At 41.8% G+C, this 22,498-nt stretch overlaps 1 protein-coding gene across 1 annotated transcript in view; it reads left to right on the plus strand.

Annotated features, from left to right (window-relative positions):
* fbxl17 (F-box and leucine-rich repeat protein 17) overlaps positions 1-22,498 on the plus strand; it is a 221,453-nt gene that overhangs the window by 2,037 nt on the left and 196,918 nt on the right. The window contains exons 2-6 of the mRNA XM_069138868.1: positions 14-522; positions 1,726-2,112; positions 2,301-2,423; positions 2,597-2,854; positions 3,055-3,186. Of these exons, the coding sequence (XP_068994969.1) occupies positions 34-522; positions 1,726-2,112; positions 2,301-2,423; positions 2,597-2,854; positions 3,055-3,186 (1,389 nt within the window). The 5' untranslated portion in view covers positions 14-33. The remainder of the gene's footprint in view (positions 1-13; positions 523-1,725; positions 2,113-2,300; positions 2,424-2,596; positions 2,855-3,054; positions 3,187-22,498) is intronic.

A 22,498-nucleotide genomic window follows, 5' to 3' on the forward strand; every position in this document is an offset into this window, starting at 1 on the left:
CCTGTTATTCCAGAGGTTCCTTGAATCATCTATATGGGCCATCTTCTCTCGAAAAATGGTTACCGCGTAAAGAAGAGGACACGCAAATTGCATCACAGGAAGAAGAAGAAGAGGAACTGTTTCCTGCAGGGCCCTTGCATGCTCTGCTTCATTGTCCACAGCAACAGCAGTGGTCTCGACGACGACAGCGACCATTTGGAGGCCGCCGTCAACGGGTGCTGCCACAACAGCGTCACTGGAATCAGCGTCCCAGGTGTAGGTGGAGTCGGCATCGGAGCAGCAGCAGCAGCAGCCTCGAAGCTCGCCGAGCGATACGCAACACTCGCGTCTCCTGAGGATTGCTCCAAGTTCCTGCTGTCACCCAGGGAACTGGCCATTTGGGAGGGCCAAGGGAGGAGCCTGTTATCAGCTGTTCCTGCCAAACTGATTCCACCACCGGCGCTCTTCCGAACCGCTGGTGTGTCTGTGACCGTGCCCATACCTGTGCCTGTGCCTGGCTGCACCAGTGACTACACTGAGATGGTAGGCAGCTGGTGTGTGTGTGTGTGTGTGTGTGTGTGTGTGTGTGTGTGTGCGTGCGCGCGCGCGCGCTGCACGAACACTACCGAACACTGTGGTGGAGACGCAACATGGCTTTGTACTCGTGACCTAAACAGCAGCGATTTATCAGTGCTGCTAATGATTAATAAGGCCGTCTTCACTTACAGAAATTCAAAGTTTACTAATAAGTAACCATAGCGTTAAGGGTGCTTTCACACCTCCCTTGTTTGGTCAGGACCTTTGAACTTCTCATTTTGGTCCAAGCCAAAGTAGTAGGTGTGAAAAGTGTTTTTAGATGTTCAGGACATTTGGATCAATTACAGGAAGAGGAGGCAGGCTACGGTCAACCATTTAAACAATAGAAAAACAAAAACAACTGCAGAAGTAATCAGCCGCAGTATCCCATGGAGAGAGGAAGAGACAGAATATTCCATTGTAATTTGGTCTGACAAAGAAATCGAAATTCAGCCTGAGAAAAATGCCGAAAAATGTTGACGTTTAAAATCTTAATCTCGGAGAGGAAAAACAGTGCTGGTAGCAACGGCATAGTAATAATTCATAGCGTTATTGGAATTAATCTGTTAATAATTTTTTTCTCCTTTTAAACGGAAAAGGCTACGCACATCTGTCAACAAGAGTCAATGACAAATATAGGGACATGTAGTCCACGTAGGGGACGACAACAGGACGTCGGTATGTCATGCATACCTACATATGTTGTTGCGCTAGCAAAAATGGCAATGAAACCAAAACTAACCAGATCGAATGTATTCAACAGAAACTTTAACCTTGGTCCAGACTGAACGCCCTGACAGATGCCTTCCAACTATTCATAACATTATATGTAAAAATAATAATAATAATAAAAAAAAAAGAAGCTAAAATCTGACTCTTCTCAAAGCTTACACAGCTTGAAATTAACATGAAATTATGAAAGTGAGCATACACATCTTTAAGTAACAGACTTGCAGCAGTGACAAGTCAGAGCTTCATACTTTGTAGCCTTTGTCTTATTTTGTTCTCATAGAGGAGCCGCAGTCAGTGGGGCTGTTTTCTGGAGGTGGGCGGTGTAAGGTGCTTTCAGGCTGCTGTTCTAATTAAAGTCTACTCAATCAAATCTGCTGTGACTTGCCTGAAGAAAATCGGTCTCCACCTGGGCTGATCTGTGTGTGTCTTTGGTTGCAGGTGTGTAAGAGGAAGTGCTCTGAGGTGCAGAGGTGCACCCCTTGCAAGCAGCCTCGCTGTGCCTTCGCTGCTCCCGACGGAGGGCTGGAAAACGGAGGAGTGGGAGGAGGTGGGGGAGAGGCCGCCTCCAACTCTGAAACCGGCCACTGCCACCTTCCCCTCTGTCCACTTCCTTCCTCCTCCTCCTCCTCCGCCTCCTCCGCCTCCTCCGCCTCCTCCTCCTCACCTACTGATGGCTGCTGTGGGTTCGGTGTTCATGCCGATCTGCCTCACAGTTCAGATTCGTCCCCCTGCTGCCTGCATCATTATGACGACTGCCAGGCGAGAAGTTCTGACGCTGCTGATCACTTAAGTATCAACCACCTGCCTTCCTCCATTCTTCTAAAGGTAAGAATTGATCAAAGGGTTCGGTCGGTTTTGTTTTTATATTTAATGCTTTTCCACTGGGTTGGTACAGTGAAATATGCTAAGTACTCATTCAGAGCTTATCATTGATAGGAAACCCGCTGTGTGCTCTGTTGTTGGTTAAGGACTTTTAACCAACTAGAAATGTGCGTTTTTATCTCTCCCTGCAGGTGTTGTCCCACCTGACAGTGAAGGAGCGCTGTCTTTGTGCCTCTCTGGTTTGTAAGTACTGGAGGGACCTCTGCTTGGACTTCCAGTTTTGGAAGCAAATTGACCTCAGTGGCCTACAACAAGTAAGAAACTCTATATTCTTCAGGTATCATCCTTTAATGTCACTAGAGTTGTACACTTTTTTTTTTTTTGTCAGTACATTTCAGACATTTAGTTAATGTTGGCACGGAATTAATGGTAAAGAGACAAAGTTTTGTTGCTTGCGTACTGACTTTCATGTCTCCTTCTCCCTCAGGTAAACGATGATCTCCTGGTGAAAATAGCTTCTCGGAGGCAGAATGTGACAGAGATTAACATCTCGGATTGCAGAGGGGTTCATGACCACGGAGTGTCCTCCCTGGCCTCCCACTGTCCAGGCTTGCAGAAGTATACAGCTTACCGCTGCAAGCAGCTGGGCGACATCTCTCTGTCGGCGTTGGCTACACACTGCCCTCTTCTGGTGAAGGTGCATGTGGGCAACCAGGACAAACTAACAGATGGAGCACTGATAAAGGTGAATGCAGTTAGAGCTGGAGCGGAGACACAAGAGATCCAAAGCCTCTTGTTTTAACTTTGAGATCTTTGCTTGTTGGTCTCATTTGTTCTTTTTTTTTTTTTTTTATTCCCAAATGAAAGGTGTGAAAAAATGCTCCCAATTAAAATGAAGATTTTGAGTATTTGATTTGACACATTCTTTATACTTTGTCCTTTCAGCTGGGAGAGCACTGCGGTGAGCTGAAGGACATCCACTTGGGTCAGTGCTACGGTCTCACAGATGAGGGCATAATGGCCTTGGCTAGAGGATGTCCCAAACTGCAGAGACTCTACTTGCAGGAGAACAAAATGGTCAGTTCCACACATCTGCTCTGATACTCGGTGTTGTGCTTTTTCTCGCTCTTGTCGTGCTTCCCTTACTTCAGGATTTCTCTTCTAACGGTAGCATCTGTTTTCTGGTCTCTGGTCTTTGTGTTTATCTTGTAGAGGCTCTTCATAGGTGCTAAAATCTTGTCAGAGCACTGTGAATCTGTTTCTTGCCTTATCTACTGTTTGTTACTGCCATTTTTGAGGCTAAGAATTCATGCACGATAATACACCGAACTTCCACTTGATGTGCTCTCTTTCAGTAAGTGCACCACGAGCAAGCGACATCTACATCACCACACGGATTCATTCGTTTCCGTCTCCGCTGTCAGTTCCTCTCGCTAGTCTTCTTCTTATACACTCTTGCTTTAGCAGACAAATGTTTGTTATTGCCATAAAAACTCCTCATCATTGTTTGATTTTTGGCCGCCACACTGTAAACACACAATTTTAAATATGTTGCACTGATTGTGCCTTTAACCAGCAGGTTTCCTGTTTATTGATCTCATCGGATCCTTGAGGTTTTAAATCTACAGTTTAATGAAGGGAAACTGTTTTCTTGAATCTTCGGTAACTTATTCATGCTTGAAGAAACAGTATGTGGTTCATTTTAACACCGCCCACATGTTCATATAAATGCAAATATGTGAACACGTGCATAAATGTTTGCAGACTAATGCATTAATCAGTTTAAGGTCCGTTCTCTGAACAGATGGATTTGTTTTTGAGATCATGACATGCCATGAACTCAGACAGATGAGATGTTGTCATATTTCCTTTAATATAAAAGGACAGACGCAAATATACGTGGCACATTACCTGGGATCACCACTAGATGTCACCGTTTCCCATTTTCTGAATGCAGCCACTTTCCTTTTGTGGGCTTCAACCGGTTGATGCCAATGCTGTGTTGTGTATTTCTCACATCAAATCAGAACCACATATCATTTTTGCTAACATATATTTCACTTGATATTGGACGCTGATCCAGAAGAAAACATATTGTCATTTATATTATTATTTGGTTTGTCTCTCTCTAACCCCCTATAATCTAGACCTTCCTCCATTTCATGAAATTATTTCACACGTCTTCCTGCCAATATGTATTTGGAGTCCATGAGTAATCATGACCTTGATTAATTAGTCCACTTTAAGTTTATAACAATAACTCAGTTTTTTAAAATCCCATTCATCAATTTAATAGTACATGAAATTAGCGATTACCACTAGGTGAGAGATTAATATTGCTGATAACATTTCAGTGCAGCGGTATCAATTTCAGACAGTCATTTTTCAGACGTGAAAGCGTTGCAGTTATTTTAGCTTCCTGTCATTAGGAGAGAAATGGGCCGACTTTATATGAGAATTGTTATGTCTAGGCACTCGGGTTGCTCGGCCTAATATCGTCATTAAGTTTGCCAGGAGTTAAGATGATCCAGAAAGCACTTACTTTCTCTGACAGCTGCAAGAGACTACCTCAGGTTCTCTCCTCCAACGTCTCCGTTAAAAAATAAAACAGATTTTGTTGCTTTCTGGGAAAACGGTTGTAATTACTGTCTCCAAGTGATTCTGCTGCTGTCAGATCCAGGACTAATATTTTCTATTTTACTTTTCTACTCATTTACACTTTGACATCAGATGATACAGGCTGTTGCCTTTAATTTATTATAAATTATAGAGTAAATATTGTATCACGTATTAAGAATTTAAATGGCGACTCCAACTCTTGTATTTTGAGGATCTCATTTCACACCAGGTCTGCTGTTCATAGATCAACTAAAAGGTTTCAAGCCACATGGAAAAGGCTTTTCTGAAAGGTTTATGCAAAAAATGAATGGCTGAACACTTGTGTGAGGCCATTGTGTGAGCTCAACCCTTGTTCTCTACATGAATTGATTCAGGAAATGGCATCGAGATGGGCTTTTTGGTTTTTAGTGTGCTATAAATCGCAAAGTCATAGGACGGCAGTGAAAGCCTCTTAAGACTACATTGTAAAGGCTCTCCTCTCCTCTCCTCTCCTCTCCTCTCCTCTCCTCTCCTCTCCTCTCCTCTCCTCTCCTCTCCTCTCCTCTCCTCTCCTCTCCTCTCCTCTCCTCTCCCTCCCCTCCCCCCTCCCTTTTTGTGTCTGTCCTAATCAATTGCATGTGAGGATGAGCCTTTCACTCACTCTGATCTGCCCTCTCTTTTTCCCCCCTCCTCTAAAATTGAATAATTGAATTGCTGCAGGATGTTTCTGTGTGGTCTTTCACTCACCCTCTCCCCTTTTTTCTTTGTCATATGCACACCCACATACATCGTTTCTTTCTTTCCTTCCCTCTTTGCCATGGTTGTGGTTTCAGTTCCATGCTGCAGGGTTTGTTTTCTCTCTGTTAAGACCATGTCAAGCTCTGTACAAGGTTAAATAGCTCTTTTTTTTTTTTATATATATTTTTTTTTTTAAAGAAGAGGGCACAACCTCTCTGAATAAGCCTTTGTAACTTTAAGAATATTTGAACACGTATCAGTGACAACATTAGTAGTAGCTCTGCTGTTTCTCTTGATGGTATTGTCATATTAAACCACAAAATTCTTGTTTGTGGAGACATGTTTGGTGTTTTGCCGTGATGTTACATGTGCAGTTTTCTCATGTTCTTTACAGGATAATGCATAGATTGTTGGCCATGATTATCAGACTGAAGGGCACAGAAGTTATCTTTTTTTTTTTTTTTTTTTTTTAAGCAAATGACAGTTGAAAGTTGCTAATGCAATGCCGAGGATGCTTCTAACACCGACGAGTGTCTGCAAATTGATGCTGACTCTTTCATTGCTTGTTAGCCCGGGGCCAAATCAGCCCAGGGCTCTGGATAACCGTGGGCTAAGAGCACTGTGAGAAAGAGCAGGTGACTCTGGTGATTCGGCGCTCTGCTTCTTTTGACATCTACTGCGCATTCTGTATTGGCATTCATCCAGTATTTATGCCAGAGTTGGTTATATTGCACCAGTTGTCTTTGAAGGGTTTTTCCTTCCTCTCTTCCCATTCATATTCTGTTTTCTTCCACCACCTCGAAGGACAAGGGGTCTGAGAATAACAAATTCCCCTTTTTTTTTTCATCTCGCTTCAATTTGCCATAGGGAGGAGAAGCTGGAGTGTCAGAAATAAAACATTGTCTCGTCACCCATCTTTCTATGTTGTTAACTTTGCTCCAATGTTCCTTTCAGTTAAATACGTAGCAATCTCCAAACATTTCTGCTGCGGAAGCACTTTTCGACTCTTTTCCTGTCTTTTACAGAAGCTTTATCTGCTCTACTGTCTTGTTCAAATCAAAGAGTGTGCACTTAATTTTCTTGCAGTGTGATGGGAACATTCTTCCACATGGTTCATCTCAAAGATGCCGTGTCTGCCTGTGCACACTCTCACTGTCCCTGTCTTTCTCTCTCTCACACACACACACACACACACACACACACACACACACACTGATTATTTACAGTTTTAATTAGTCCAAAATGTGGAAATGTAAGTGGAATTAGAGATGACCTAACATAGATTACCATGTGCCCTCAATTTGGGTGTAATTACCACTCTGCATGTACAATCAGACCTTCTCTCTTGCACACTCACCGTGTTTTCCAGGTCTCTCGTGTAGGCGTTCGGGAAGGAAGGGTGTGTGTTTGTCTGCGGAATGACGTCAAACGCTGGAAAAGACGTACGTATAGTTGAGTGAAGGAAGCCTCATGTCCCGCTCTGATTGGCTGTCTGTCTGGCTTGTCAGTAGTTGGGTTTTTTGCTGGCAGGGGAAGTGACAGCCGTCCAATCAAACGTAATCGCAGATTAAACTGTATATTGACATTATCAGATTTAATTAACTGGATTAGAGGGAGAGCAAAGACAAAGGAAGTGATAATGATAGCTGTCAGTTATTATGGGATAGACCTTTTGACTTGAACCAACACACACACACACACACACACACACACACACACACACACACACACACACACGCGCGGCTGAGTTAAAACACTGCAAGTGACACACACATGGGAGCGGGTGAATTGAATAGCTGCCAGCTGCACTGGAATCTCCTCTGGAAACTTTATTTGACTGTAATTAGAGATAAATAGAACCATTCTGACCGGCCACACAAACAGAATTACACACACACACACACACACACACACACACACACACACACACACACACACACACACACACACACAAACAAACAATGCATTGTCCATCTCCCCCAATCCCCTCCAGTCTTTGTAGACAGGCATTTAGACTTCTTAGGATGTTGGATGTCAGATGTTGTATGATGTATTTAGTCAGTTTAACTGCTAATGGAACTGGATTATGTCTGTCAGAGCGAGAAAAAGCTCTGCCGTCATCCAGAATTTCCATGCTTTCATGTCATCAAGAAGTCTCTTTAGTTTTCTCTCCTTGCCTTTCGCTCTCGTCGTCTCTCTCCCGTCTGTGGTGATTATGGAAGTAGCCATATGTAGTTAAGGTCAAGATGGAATTTACTGGACCAAACTGTGGAGAGATGGGGATGTCTGCTGTCCATCTACATTTTGTTCTGCCGGCGGGAATCTCTGATAAATCGTCTTAAATCCTCTTTCCTCTTTTTGCCTAATGTGCTTTTTTCTAGTTTTTTTTTATAATTTAAAACACATGATCCATCTTTCCTTCATTACCCCCGCCAAGGAGGTAATGTTTTCAGTGTGGTTTGTTTGTTTGTCAGAAGGATTACGGAAAAACTACCAGTCGGATTTTAATAAAACTTTCATTAACATGCGGAAACAGGACATTTAGTCTGCAAAATGCTTTACATCTCAAAATCCTTTCGGTAAGTTCAATAGTGACAAAACATAGGGCATTCTTGAAATATGATAACTCACAATCACAATTCACTTTCATAGATAAACATGTACTTACTCAAACTTTACACAACAAGCAGCCGTTGTGGAGCACTCGGAGATGGTGGTTTCACAGGAGAACGGGAACCGGTACAACCGCTGAAATATGAGGCTTCAGTGAGGCTAAAGCGTATTTTGACATCATTCACATAGTTTTGGAAATACAACCCGACATAGTGGTTGCAGTTGCAGATTTGCATATCATAGAAGAGTGGAGTATTGGCCTTGACGGAGGTCTGTGCTTTCCGAGTGCAGTCCCAGTTTCCAGTTTACATCCCCTCCTTACTCCTCACCTCCTCTCTGTGTACTTCACTGTCTGTTTCTAAATAGGTTGTGGCGCTAATTCTCTTAATCATTCTTTTTTTTTTTTTTTTTTTCTTCCAGATGTGGCTATTATAGTGTGAAAGTAATAGAAATAATTGATACCTTATTTAAGGAAACAGTTGATTAGTCAAGTTATCAGTTGTAAAAAAAATAAATTAAATCACTAACCAATTTGGACATTAACTAGTTGCTTTGATGTCAACTGTCTGTGTAGGTTTTGACCTGTATCCCCACAGAGCAACATTTTACTGTTCTGCCTGTTTTTTTTTTTTTTTTCAGTCACACATGCTGAGGCACAACATGGATGTTTGAAAAACTTTGCTTTGCCAGTGTTTTGAGTAAAGGAATGCACGTAACATGTTTGTTTGACCTCAAGGAAAAACACGTGGAGCTTTTGACGGTCCTGCATTGTCTTCCTTAACTGTGCAAATTTTTGGGTGTTGATTTAGATAAATGATTGTGAGTAAATGTCCCTTTAATACATGTTGTATAATGTTGACCAGGCACTACAAGCTGGATGAATATTTATCCTTCACTTATGGAAAACGGGTCGATTAGAGACTGGCTTTTAATTTTCACTTTTTAATGGCCTTTTAAAGACCAAACACTAAACTCATTAATGGGAAAAATATGAGCAGATTAGTTGATAATGAAAATAATTTTAATTTGCAGCCGTAGCTGTGTCTTGACTGATTCATAAGGTTAAAGACAAGACATTTGTTAAATATTGAACTATGTGAATTGTACATTTTAAAACTTTTTTCCACCATTACCACTGCTTACATTCTCAGTATGTAGTCCGAGTTAACAGCACATTCCTCTCTCCAATATCCTCCTCTTCATTGCTGTTTTGAAGTGCCTCTGTATTGATCTGTGTCCCCAAAAAGCTGCTCGGTGTGTTTTTGGCTGGGTTGCTGTTCTGCCTTTGCCTGAAGACTAATCAGATGCATTAATGAGCACTGACTTCAACTTGGACAGCCGGCTGCACTCAGACACAGACTTCGTCGATATGTTCCCTCTGCCGTCTGCCCAGGAACAAAACAAGTTTTAAAGGGGAGAAAAAGAAAAGGAAGAAAGCACTTCTGGACATGTGAGTCTGTGAAGTGTTCCTCCAAAGCGATATTTCACCTTGCTCCAATGTTTTCTTTTCAATATTAGTTATCCTGGGAAAAGATTCAGCATCAACATTTATTTTTTTTCCACAGTCTATCAATAACAGATTAAATTACTTTTTGAAAAAGAAAAAGACCGTCTTCGTGTGACAGGAGGCTCTCCTGGATTCCCTAAGTGGCTCATGGAAATGTTAAAAGTTTTAACCTTGTGGAAAGAAAACAAAATCAAGTGAACGACAGACATTTTAAGTGAGAAGTGGGATAGCGGACACAGCTGACTTTCTATTGTTGAACAGTGACAGAATGCCAAAAATCACAACGGTTATGCCAGAGTCAGACATCTTTTCCTGGCAGGGCAGAAATGGAGAGCAGCTGCAGTAGTGAGGCAGACTTTCATTCGTAATGCCTGCGTTTATCTTTGCTGATTTGAAAGTAGAAATAGTTGTGGTAGATGTTATAGTGTAGTTTTTACTAGCGGAAGCCAGATTAAAAACTTCTTTGTCCCACGCTTTGAAAGCAAAATTATTATTTTTTTAAAGGCAGCTAATTACGGCACAAACCATTGTTTTTTTGTACCCTTAAACAAGTGGTTTTTGTGCCTAAACTTAACCAGAGTTGCAAAATTTAGAAAACACTCCTCTTGGTTGTATTTGAGCGTTTGAACAACACGTGGGTGGGTTATGCTCACGCTATCAGGAACAGCTTCAAAATTTTCTATAAAACAAAGGGAAATTAGGTTTTCCTAAGTCCTTTCCTGAGTCTTCAGAATGTAAATCTGCATTCAGAAATATGGTCAGTTCACTTTGACACTCATAAATACACTTGCAATTTAAAAAACAAAAAATGGCTTTGTGGTGTTTAATATTTTGGTGGGTATAAGTTAGAGTGCCCACTGTCTCTACCCCTCAGCTCTTTTTCTTTTTTCTTTCATCATCCAGAGTTTAGATTTTTTAGATTGTTTTTATGAATGACTGAATCACTTTTGCGTAAACCCTCCTCATATTTCCTCAAAGGTCAAATAAAGTACTTTGGATTAAATTGGTGAAGTGTAGCAGCAACTCTGGATCGCAGATCAAGTGAAATCACGATTTTGACCTGAACAAGCTTTCCTTTTCTGAAGTGCTAAATGTGTATAGTTGTAGACAAGCCTGTTCAGGTTCTCCTGGTTGAAGTGCTTGGTTTCCACCTGCAGAGGGTGTAGTAGGACTGGATAAGAGCAGTAATGCAACAGTGGGTGAGCAGTGAGCGACCAGGCAGCCGAATTCAGCTGAGCGTTCCTCTGAAACTTGGCCTACACATAAAATATCCCAAACTCTTATATTAAAAGAAAACAAAACAACCAAAAAAAACCTTGGAGGATGTTAATACATATTTGAGTCACACACTTTGTTTCTTTGTTATTCATGCGCCTGCAACAGAAAGGAATATTTACCAGGAGGTGTTTAAAGTCAGCTGGATTTGGACAAGATTGATGCTTTATAACCTGTTCTTACCAAGGTTATAGAATATTCCTTCACAAATATGACTGTGTTAAGTGTGTGGCCTCTGTTTTCACCTTTCATGTCCTTTAAATGTATTGCAAATTGTGTAAAAAAAAAAATTGAAATCTTTTGAAAGAAAAAGCATTTTATTTTTTTAACTGTAGCCAGAAACTTGGAAGGGCCGTTGCAATGGTTATACATTGTCAGTAATCTGTCAGTACTGTAGATATTGTGTCATTTTAATCTTCTGTTCATTGCTTTACTCTGGATACAAACTTACTGTTGTTAGATTTTACATGCCGACACTGATATACATCTGAAAAAGGAATACTTATGTTGGATGAAGTTAAATGGGAAAATACGAGGGAGACAACTAAAGCCGTAGTCAATTAATCCATTAACAAATTAACAGAAACTTAATTGTCATATATATAAATAATCAATCTTTTGTTATTGCAAAAACTCCCAGTATTCCTTCTTGCAGCTTCTACAGTAGCCCAGAAGGGACAAACCAAACACTGCCGCCACCATATACGTTCTCTGACACGCTTGGAGGGGAAGGGTAAAGCAAGGGGTACTCAGTTGGTTGCAGTCTGCCACCTCACCCCTGCCTCTTTAAAATACCCTCGTGGTAACTCAGAATTTTGTATTTTGGTGGCTGGCTCACCCCTGAAAGCCAGAAGCAAGTTGGAAAGGTTGTAGCAACACACAACATCAATTTAGGCCAAAAAATTGGCCCCTATTTCAGTTTTCCAGAAGGCCAGTACCGGTCTCTGACCTGGCCAGTGCTTAAAGAGCATTGCTTTAGAGGCCCTCTGTTTATCCAGCTCCAGACAGCAGCAGCTCCTGACACCCAGCCAGGGATGTCACCATGATTCATGGCCCTCTCCGACACCTCGCTCATGCCTTTACTCCTCTTAATCTCTTTGCTCTCTCTCTCTCTCTCTCTCTCTCTCTCTCTCTCTCTCTCTCTCTCTCTCTCTCTCTCTCTCTGTCTCTCTCTCCCTCTCCTTCTTTTTCTCCTCTCCTTCTTTCTCTCTCTGATGATGAGTTTTCCTTTTGTTTGAGAAGGGCAGAAATGATGTCATCATTTAAAGCAAGAGCCCAAAGTCAGGATGGAGGCCTCGCCTTTAGCCCAGCGGACCAGTTTGTGTGTATCATGATGAATGGCTCTCCTTCGGGATTCACTGGTGTCGTGTTTTAAGGAGAAAAGACAGATGTGTAGCGCAGGAGAGGAAAAGACTGTGAGAGAAAGTCTCCCTGCTTCTGTCAGCTTGTTTTAAACTCTTTCTACCTTCTGTTCAAGCTCACGGTCCTGCTCCTCATCCCATCACTCTCCTCCTCTCGCCTCTCAAACAAGCCATATCCCCCCTCTCGATTTTCTCCCTCCTCCTCTGTCGCCCTCTTCTCCTCCTGCTGTCTCTTTTGTGATTGAGAGACCAAACCCGTTGTAAATACTGACTTCATTAGCGATGATTGATAACATGCAGAAATGTGTGTGTCTGTATGAACGTCTATAGATGTTGCGTGTCCACTTGTGTGCGTGGCCCATCCTGTATACAAGCAGCAGCAGCAGCAGCAGTAGCGAGCAGTTCAATACTCGGGGTAATGAATGTGTTTAATAAGCACAGTGGGTCGATGGACTTAATGAAGGTGTGACAGAGGATGGGCCTGGAGAATGCTGCTCTAACAAGACTCTAACGAGCCTCTGGGGTTAACGAGGTCAGGCTAGATTTGGGATTCCCTCACCTGTACAGTTTTTGTTTGTCTCGCTCTCTTCTTCTGCCTCTTCGTCCGCTCCTGTTCAGTACAATACATTTGTATTTGTATTTTTTTCCCATCTATGAGTTTGTCATTCCTCTTTGACATGTTTTCATTCCTCTATATCTCCCGCTCAGTCTCCCTTCCCTGGGTCCTCATCATATTTTTCCCTTTTCTGTCCATCTCTCACATACGGCTTCCTGTTAGCCCCGGTTTCATTGCTGCCTGTCCGTCTTTTCAAGGACGACCTAGCTTAGGAATGCTGGCTGAAATTCTCTGGAGACCTTTTATCCTTCTGCGAGGTCGGTCTCCAAAGAATTTCTGGAGGCTCGGAGCTTTTATTGTAGCAGGTCCCGATGACAGAAAAACCTCCAGAGACTGACAGCTGTACATCACCTATGGTTTTCATAGATTGACGGCATGACACTGAAGTAAAGCTCATTTCATTGGATAATTTAATTATTTTTTTTTACAGTATATAATTTCCCCCATATTGTAGATTAAAGTAATTCACTGTTGTTCTTGCCAATCATTTGAGTATCAAATTGAAATTCTGTCCATACTTTGGCTCATGGTTGTTAATTCTGCCTCTAAATATCACATTGTGAAGTTATAATGTAATGCACATCATAAACAAACAGGACAGGTTATGTGGTGTATGGCAGCAGAAGTGTAAATTGAAAAATGTATCATGCATATAATATTTTTAAGTTCCTGAAGCTGTGATACTGCAAAATGTTTGTGGACATTGTGTTATGAGACAATCTTTTTGAGAAACGTGTGAATTCTGTGTAAAATTAACCATATTTTGCATTTTCACACATAATTGAGCTATTTAAAGTACTTTTTGAAAGCTTTAACTGTATGGCCATAATAGTGGTCTTTATCTTAAAAAAGGAGATAGCTTGACTTGCTTTCTCAGAGGACTCACAAGATAAGGGGTTTGATGTTTGTGTTTACTTTTAAGGCGGTTGCAGTTGTTGCTGTTGCAACACAGAGAGATGCATGGTTGGGATGCTTCAGGTCTGCTGTGTGGAAAGTTTTATTTTGATTATATATTTAACATACTGCAGGTGTGACCAGGTTTTACCTGGCAGGTTCAGTCTCGTGCAAAACACCTGTTGGACCTTCATGTTTGAGTGGAGGTGCATAAAGGATTCCTGTTCTCTGAAACTGAAACATTACAGTGTTTTCTCTCTGCTCCACAGCTACATTAAAGGTTAAGGTGTTTTTTTTCCAGTGTGATTGGAAACACATCATACTAACTCTGCATTTAATAAAAGTAGAATTTCTTCTGTTTATATTGGACTGCTAAGTGTCCTCAGCAATGAGAAATACCATATTTAGATTAATCAGTCATTCAGTTTGTAAAATGTAAGGATTGGAAGATTGCTATCGCATGTTTTCTGAGCCCAAACCTAAACAGATGTCATGAAGTTATTACTCTGCATATTTTCTTTTATTGAGCTTCCTTTTGGATGGAAAGAAAATGGCAGCATTTGTGAAACTGTAACCAGCAAATATTTGGTCGGCTGTTTTTTTCATGATAACTGACTATACTGTATAAGAATCACTGTTTGTCAAACTCAATTCATTTTGTTTTGGCCACAATAGAACAAGGATGCTTTGTGCTCTATAATTGTAAAAAACAGTTGTAAAGCCATGATTTATAATTTGAATATTCAAAAACAACAACAACAACAACAAGGCATTGCTTACAACAAGAAAAAAAAAAGAACTAGAATAAAGTAACTGTTTAAATCCAGGGATTTTTCACACTTCTGTGTTAATCACACTTCTCTGTTTGAACCCCTGTTTTCTTCTTCAGGAAGCATCCAAATGCAAGTACAAAACTGCTTGGTGGAAAAATGAATACACAAACATTCATGCTGCATCTCATTATCACACCTTTAGTAGGAGCCTTGTTTGCATTTTCTCCCGCATCTGCACAGCATCACTCTCCCGGTTAGTGATTCAGTCAGCTAAACAGCTAAGCAGATTGTAAATAGCTGTCAGGTGAGCAGCATGCCTGCCACCTGTTGAGTTGAACATCGTAGTCTGCTATCTGAAAGAAATTCCCTTTTGTTTCTACTTTTATGTTTCTGTCATCTGAAGAAGTGCCTGAACAACAGGCAGTACGTTGCCTCTTCATCGCCTGTCATGTTTTGTTGCATCAGTGGGAACTTCTTTTTCCAAGCAGATTTGTTTTCTTCCACTTTCAGTTTCACTTTCTTTCTCTTAAAAATTTCCCTGTTTGTTACTTTAGACTTGATGGGTTCGTAACGACCTGCAGTCTGTTCTGTGTATCGGAACATTTAATTTAATTATATCTGTAATGTCAGATTAAAAGTCTGTGTTTCTTTGGCTGAAAATTCGGCTTTAACTTCTAAATTCGAGCACATGTACACGGATCTTTTGCTTGTTCAAATATCCATCCACTTGTCCAGAATGTTCACGTAATCGATTTCAATAATGTGAAACTCTACCACAATTCTTCTCCTCTCAGTTACCATCAGCCCACCACCCACTCCTGTCTTTGTCAAGCCGCCTTTACTCCCTGCTTCCTCTCTCCAGCACCAGTATTTCACCGGTGGAGAAGCGTGACTTCCTGAACCTCACATTTCTTCGCCCGGCGTTACCAGAGTGCTACACCGTTATGAGATATAGCAGAGAGACAAGCAATCGATTAATGGTGCACTTAGCCGGGCTAATTAACAGCTATGTAGAGGAGGAGAAAGCATCAGGCAGCATCAAGGAGGTTGTTCCCCATGGCCGAGACCCCAGATAACCTTTGAAGCATGGATCACTTTACAGCATGGTTTAGATCACAGATCACGGGTCGCGGGGCCTCGCTGCTCTGGAGACACCTTGCACGTTGCCCCGTGTCGGCTTTGTCACGGCGAAGGTCGGCACAGTTCACTGAGGTGATCTGACAGCACTCATTGAAATGAAAACACATTTTGTGTGTTAAGGAGGACTTTGAAAAGCTAGTTTTTGGATTTCCTAATGAAGACCTTCTTGTCAAAATATCAATGGAGCTTTATTGATTATTGCAAAGTTTTATGTTTCTCTTTTTCAGCTTGGTAACAACTTAAATTTGTTTTTCTTCATATTTCCTCTCCCGTCTCCCTCTTTCCCCTTGTCATTCAAACTGCTTCGCTCCTTTTAGAGTAAGAATGACACAAACAGCAGATTTTATTGTCACCTGCCACTCCAAATCCCGCTCTGCCTCTTCTTTCCTTGAATCTTCCTCCTCTCCATTGGGCTCCCTTTGCTCCACTCCTCAGCTCCTATCCGATCTACCTCTAGCGTGAATTTGGCTCAGTTAAGTTGGCTCTCAATTAAAAGTGAATTTGGTGAAAATGAGCACACTCCAGAGGGCACAGATGAAAGGGAAGGCAGAGCTGATGGGCTGCCCAGCTGCCTGCCTGCCTGCCTGCCTGCCTGCCTGCCTGCCTGCCTGCCTGCCTGCCTGCCTATCTGCCTGTCTGTCTGTCTGTCTGTCTGCCTGTCTGCCTGTCTGTCTGTCTGTCTGTCTGTCTGTCTGTCTGTCTGTCTGTCTGTCTGCCTGCCTGCCTGCTTGCCTGCCTGCCTGCCTGCCTACCTGCCTGCCTACCTGCCTGCCTGCACACCGCTGCCTCGTGTATTTTGGGGCATGCAAAGTAAATTATGTGTGTTGTTGAGGCGAGGCAGCTGATTTGCATTTAGATAAATCCCTGTGGATGTGTGGTTGTCATTGAGATGCAGGGTGCCTGAATCCAGCAGCCCCCTGCTCAGGCACTACTACCTGCAGTGTGTGTGTGTGTGTGTGTGTGTGTGTGTGTGTGTGTGTGTGAGAGAGAGTTAGAGAGAGAAAGCTCTTAACATGTGCTGCTGCTGCTACCTGGAGCATTTGCCCCACTTTTTTTTAGACAGCGTTGAAAGGATGGAAATATGAGCCATTACTGGAAGCATAGGTGTGTCCACAAGCGTGTGTCTGCACAAAATACATCTGTATCTAACCTTTCTATATCTGGACACGGCCAACATAACGACTAATAAGAATAGACTGCACGCAGTTGGCAGCCACTGCATCCCATTACACAAACTGTTGGAAAGCAAAGAACTGCTGAAGGTGTGGCTCATCAGTTTTCACATCATCCTTCATCACTTACAATTACAAGAAGGCTGTCTTAGCTGCGCGTAATAAAACATATGGGTGGTGTGCAGTTTTCAGGAACAGAATGTTTTTACTGCTCTTCTGCTAACCAGCTGAAATCATCACCTGTTATATATGTTCACTGGTGTTGCATTTATTTTCCTTTCTGCTGATGCATGCAGCACAGTTCTGCACGTACAGGACTGTGCTGGTTATTCGGATACACAGAAGATTACAATTTTAAATGAAAGGGTTCCAAATCATTGACTTAATTTCACATGTGCAGGAGAACAGTATGTAGGATGAAATCGGTATAAATTACCGATCAATACCTTAAGCTTTGTCAGGAATCAGTTTGCTTGTGTGCTGGATGCCTTGTTGTTGATGTTGGTGTTTGTGCGGGACGTTGTGCTCTGGTGCTTTCAGCCTGTTGATGGATCGGCAGAGGGGGAGGAAGTTTGCTGCTGATTGACAGTCAGGGTTGAGCGTGGGCAGATGGGCCGTAGTCGCTGTAAATATAAAGCTTGTGTGACAGGTGAAGGTCAGTGTGGAGGAGAAGCTGAGCTGGGTGATGTGCTTTGTGTGCATGTATGCGTGTGAGTGAGGCAATAAGAGGAAGCTAACGCATGATTATGATTCTTGGTTTTGGTTTGTGTGTGTGTATGCAAGAAGTGTTTCATTTGACATTATTAAAGCTGGTGGCTTCATCACACTTGTTATTAAAACCCAAGACACGGAGTTTGTGTTCCAGCTTTGCTCTGGAACTCCTAATCCAAAGAAACACCTCAATCTGTGATTGTGATTGTGTCCAAACCTGCCCAATGCACAGTAGAGGTGTGAGCATATGTGCAAAACATCACATGTATGTATGTATGTGTGTATATACAGTCTTAGGGTTCAAGATTAATACTTATTTTCTATCTATTTTTAAAAATATGAGCACTTCTCAGATTCCCATCGGCCTCTTTTCTTGTTGAAAGGTGAATACACTCAGACTCTCATTTATGTTATGTGAGGAGCAGAGTCTTAATGTTATTGGATTATTTAGATAAGGCAAATTATATTTGAGACTTGGAAAAAAAAATACAAATCCAGCAATAATTAGAGCCCAACCGATACTGGGTTTTTGGGGCTGATACCAATATGAGGGAGTAAAAACTTTCCAATATTGACATATTGTACACTATATTTTATACATACATGGTATTTACAGTATATATAAACACACATTTTGCAATGATCCCTCATGTAGTTTTTAAACACTTCTGACACTTGTGACAAAGATATGCAGTGGTGGCAGATTATTTTACACCTAATTGTCCACCCCCCTGCCATAAGTGCATTAAAACAGTTAGCTTTATTAATAATTATGAATAAGTATATAAAAAACACAAATAGAATACGTTCCAATTTACCACCCCGTTGATTTATGTTCTTTAAGAAAAAAAGTTTTCATATCGTTGCTCTTCAGCCAACATACCGATATTTCTGTAATGAGCAACGATTGTCCGGCTGACATATTGGTTGGGTTCAAGTAATAATAAGTCTTCTAACATTACATTTTTTTGTGTAAAGACGAAACATATGTACCAAGACATTTTTACAGTTAAACATAGACTCTCTGGTGGACAAACTATGAAATGGTGACTTGTAAATCATCTACTTTTGGTGCATCGCTACGAAAACCTCTCATCACGTTATATTAGGCGGTTTCTATGGCTCTGCTATTTTGTATGTTGGCTCAGTTTACTCTGCTTACTGGGACATGGGCCGTCGTTAATGTTATTAATAACACCTGTGCTTTAACTTTTTATGACAAGTGAAAAAAGGCCTATAATGGCTACGCTGTTTCATGGGAACTAATTGGATCAGGTGTGTCCAGAAAGAGCTGAAATGTAGAGGAGCTGGAAAGAACAGATTTTATTTTAAAGCTATAAATTGGCAAACTAGAATTGTTCTGCCACTGCTTTATTTATTTATTTATTTATTTTTTTATGCCTCATGTTTCTTGTAGTTTTATTTTTTCATTCAGAGTTAGCAGAAACCGTTTGATTTCCAGTAAACTTTATTCCTTATTATTACAATGTGTATTATCCCAGCAACTATACTGAACTCCCTGTTTCTCATGCCGTTTTTAATACTATGACCGTAGATGAACTGTATTGATAAAAATGGTAATCTTAAACTGATTTCCCCCCTCTACCTGTGTCTGTATACATCCTGACTAATGGTATTCAGGAAACTCTTTGCTCTACCTCCTTTTGTACTAAATTATTCTCCATTGATCTCTTTCTCTTCCGCTGTAAATCCCTCTCTTCCATGAGTAATCCATTGTGGCGTTCCCATGTCTACTGGAGCTGTGCCAGAGAAGTGTGGGATTACTACGACTGGACACACACACACACACACACACACACACACACACACACACACACACACACACACACACACACACACACACACACACACACACACACACACACACAGGCAGTCTATTTATACACTTTAAAATTTCTGCCGTACGATGCAGGGCATTGGAGGAATGTGCCAGGGGACGTGCATGTTGACTGCAGAGGGTCTACCTGGACTCGAAGGACTTATCTGTATGACACGAGGTCAGGGAAACCCTCCTCCTACATGGTGCTATCAAAGGGAGATAGAGGGAATCCTGGCCGTCTTACTCACTTTTACGCACTCCTGTAGGAGAGTCCGGCCGCTTGTGTAGAAGATATGAAGGGCTGAGGTGAATCACTTCGGTTAAATAGAAAAGCAGAAGAAAGAGAGGAGGGAATAGGCCCAGTAAATGGTAGCATTGACATTTAGCTGGTATTTTTATTTAAAAAGTTAAAATTTTAATGCTTTGGGAGCGTCTGTTTTAGGCAGGATACTTTGAACAATTGTGCATTTATTGGAGTCAGTCATTATTCATTGCCGTTTCCGAAGCTTTTTATATATGCTGGATCTATAGGTCCGATTTTTCACTGTCCAATCGATCACAAGTACTCAGCCTCCACCTCACAAACCCGACAGCTTTTTACAATGATCTATCTCCATCCTTTTTAAAAGCATACGGTAAAGTTGTACTGCGGTCTTTGTTATGGTTAACTTTGCTGTTGTTGTCGTACTTGCCTGGTCAGGCAGCAGATATCGCCTGTAGATTCTTTTCAGCTGCCAAATAGGAGCTTGTGCAGAAGATCAGGTTATCCTCCCTTCATCCTGCCAGATCCCACCAGATCCTTTACATCATTTGCTGAGTATGCGCTCTTGTCATGGCAATGGGAAAGATTGCCATGGCCTTGACAAAGTTCACGTAACCAGACAAGCTGTTGTGTGATTGCAAAGTTTGATGTGAGGCTGGAAAATAATAGATGATACATGTTCGCTTGGTTTTCAGGCACCACATTATTATTTTCTACTACTGATATCACCTGTGGACAGTAAAGAATTACAAAACAGAAAATCCGATTTTCCGATTTGTAATTTTGCCTTTTATGTTGACATAATTGCTTTTTACAGCCTTTTCATGGCACTTTAACAGGATTAAAACTGCTGCAATACTAGTGATATCAACTGGGATGATGAGATTGTGACACAATCAGCTTGCCCACATCACCCAAAACCAGCTTACATTTTTTTAATCAACAATAGTTTTTGTGGAAACAATTTCTGTTAAAAGTGTATTTATTATTATTGATTTTACTTTCAAGTTTTCCTGAAATGATGCAGTTGTTCTGTTGTCCAGATTAAAAGCAGCTGTGATTTGACATGGCTGACAAACTACAGATCTGATCGCACTTGCAGAAAGTCATTATTCCATCTAGAGTAGCTGCCCTTGCTAAATACTGTACTTTGCCATCGTGCGATTAAAATTCAGTTAATTAAAGGCTCCGAGTGGAGTTGTAAACAAACATGAGTTATCCGGTTCTGGGCACCCATTTACACTCTACTAGTGCCCCATAATGCTGGATGATGAAACAGATCTTTGCTTTGAATTAAATCGTGGTTTGTGTATTATTATTATTAGTATTATTATTATAATAATTATACAGTATTATAGTAGTGTAGTGTGCAGAGGCTCTTTCTCTACTACGTCAGCTGACAGTATATGAGAGGACAGGGGTGACGGAGGTTTGCTGAGGCGGGGAAATAAAGAGTTCTCCACCACTATATGGGATTCAGCAAGATCAGGTAGAGCCAGTCGTGTGTGTGTGTGTGTGTGTGTGTGTGTGTGTGTGTGTGTGTGTGTGTGTGTGTGTGTGTGTGTGTGTGTGTGTGTGTGTGTGTGTGTGTGTGTGTGTGTGTGTGTGTGTGTGTGTGTGTGTGTGTGTGTGTGTGTGTGTGCGCGCGCGCGCGCGCGTCTATGTGTACAGTCTCATCCGGCCTCTCTATTTTACTTTTCCCTCCTCCCCTCCTCTCTCCTCTCCATCTTTCTCCCAGTAATAAAGCAGAGTATTTATTTCCTCCTGTACGGCTCTCAGGTCTCTTAAAGGGAGCCGGGGACCGAGCTGATATTAGACGGTATGCGTGTGTTTGCATGTGCGACAGAAAGTGTTTGTGTGCGTGTATGTGTGGGCGCTGCCGTCCTCTTGCTCTCACGCTGTGCTGTCTGCTTGTCTCATCACCCATCCCAAACGTACAGTTGCGTCTTCTTGCGTGCTAACACACCGAGATTGAAAGTTGCTGATTCTGAGCCGCGGGGACTCGTAGAGGAGAGGCCTCTGGCGGGGGCTGATTGAGCTGTGCTGAGCCGAGGTAGAAAAGTTACAGTAGCATGCTATTGCCTGCCAGCGCCATTGGAGTTTATTAGCATTGCAGATACATTCTGGCAGAACTCAGTGCAGCCAAGCAAATAATTTTATGACTCTAGTCCACCGGGGAGTTAAAGGCTAAAAAGGTTTGTCTCATTCATGTCAACTAGCCTTCAACTCGGGCTCTTTAGGTGCTTCCATGCCTGTTTACAAAGAGATGGAAATACTTTTGATGTGTGTGAGTTTATGTAATACCCCTTTAATTACAAAGACTGTGGAATCAATCATTCTGACTTAAGGTGACCACAGTGGCTAACACCCCACACACAACGACTGTCGACTTGACATTACAAGTGTCCTGTGTGCTCTTTGTATAAAGTAATGAGGATAACTGTAATAATCGACTCCATGTTAGATTGTTTACAAATGTGGGTTGTGAGCACTTACCCGAGTCCGAAAAGAGCGATAATTTCCTTCGTGCTAAGGGCAGCAGAGCAGAGATCTTCTCCGAGTGTCATGCGGGCGAATTAGCTGTTCACGGCTGTGGGACTGAGCCTGACAGTTGGCACAGTGAAGATGATTTATGACTGGCCAGGAGAGTCAGAGATGGATGAGGAGAAATAACTTTGATCAAAGTTTTCCTCTAACAACAGAAGAAAGCTTCTTCTTTGTCCTCGTTGATGCGTGGCAGTGGCCTGACTATATTTTCCAGCAGGAATCAGCACAGGCAGTCTGCTTTGTTTTATAGTTGTATGATTGTACATTACACAGAGGGCACATAGTTTACAGGACTATACATCATTATGTTCACGTTAATAAGAGCATAAAGTCATAATTCTG

The sequence above is a fragment of the Embiotoca jacksoni genome, unplaced genomic scaffold (genome assembly GCF_022577435.1).
Source record: "Embiotoca jacksoni isolate LCO1_2020_lvr unplaced genomic scaffold, fEmbJac1.0.p SCAF_8, whole genome shotgun sequence".
Lineage (NCBI taxonomy): Eukaryota > Metazoa > Chordata > Actinopteri > Embiotocidae > Embiotoca > Embiotoca jacksoni.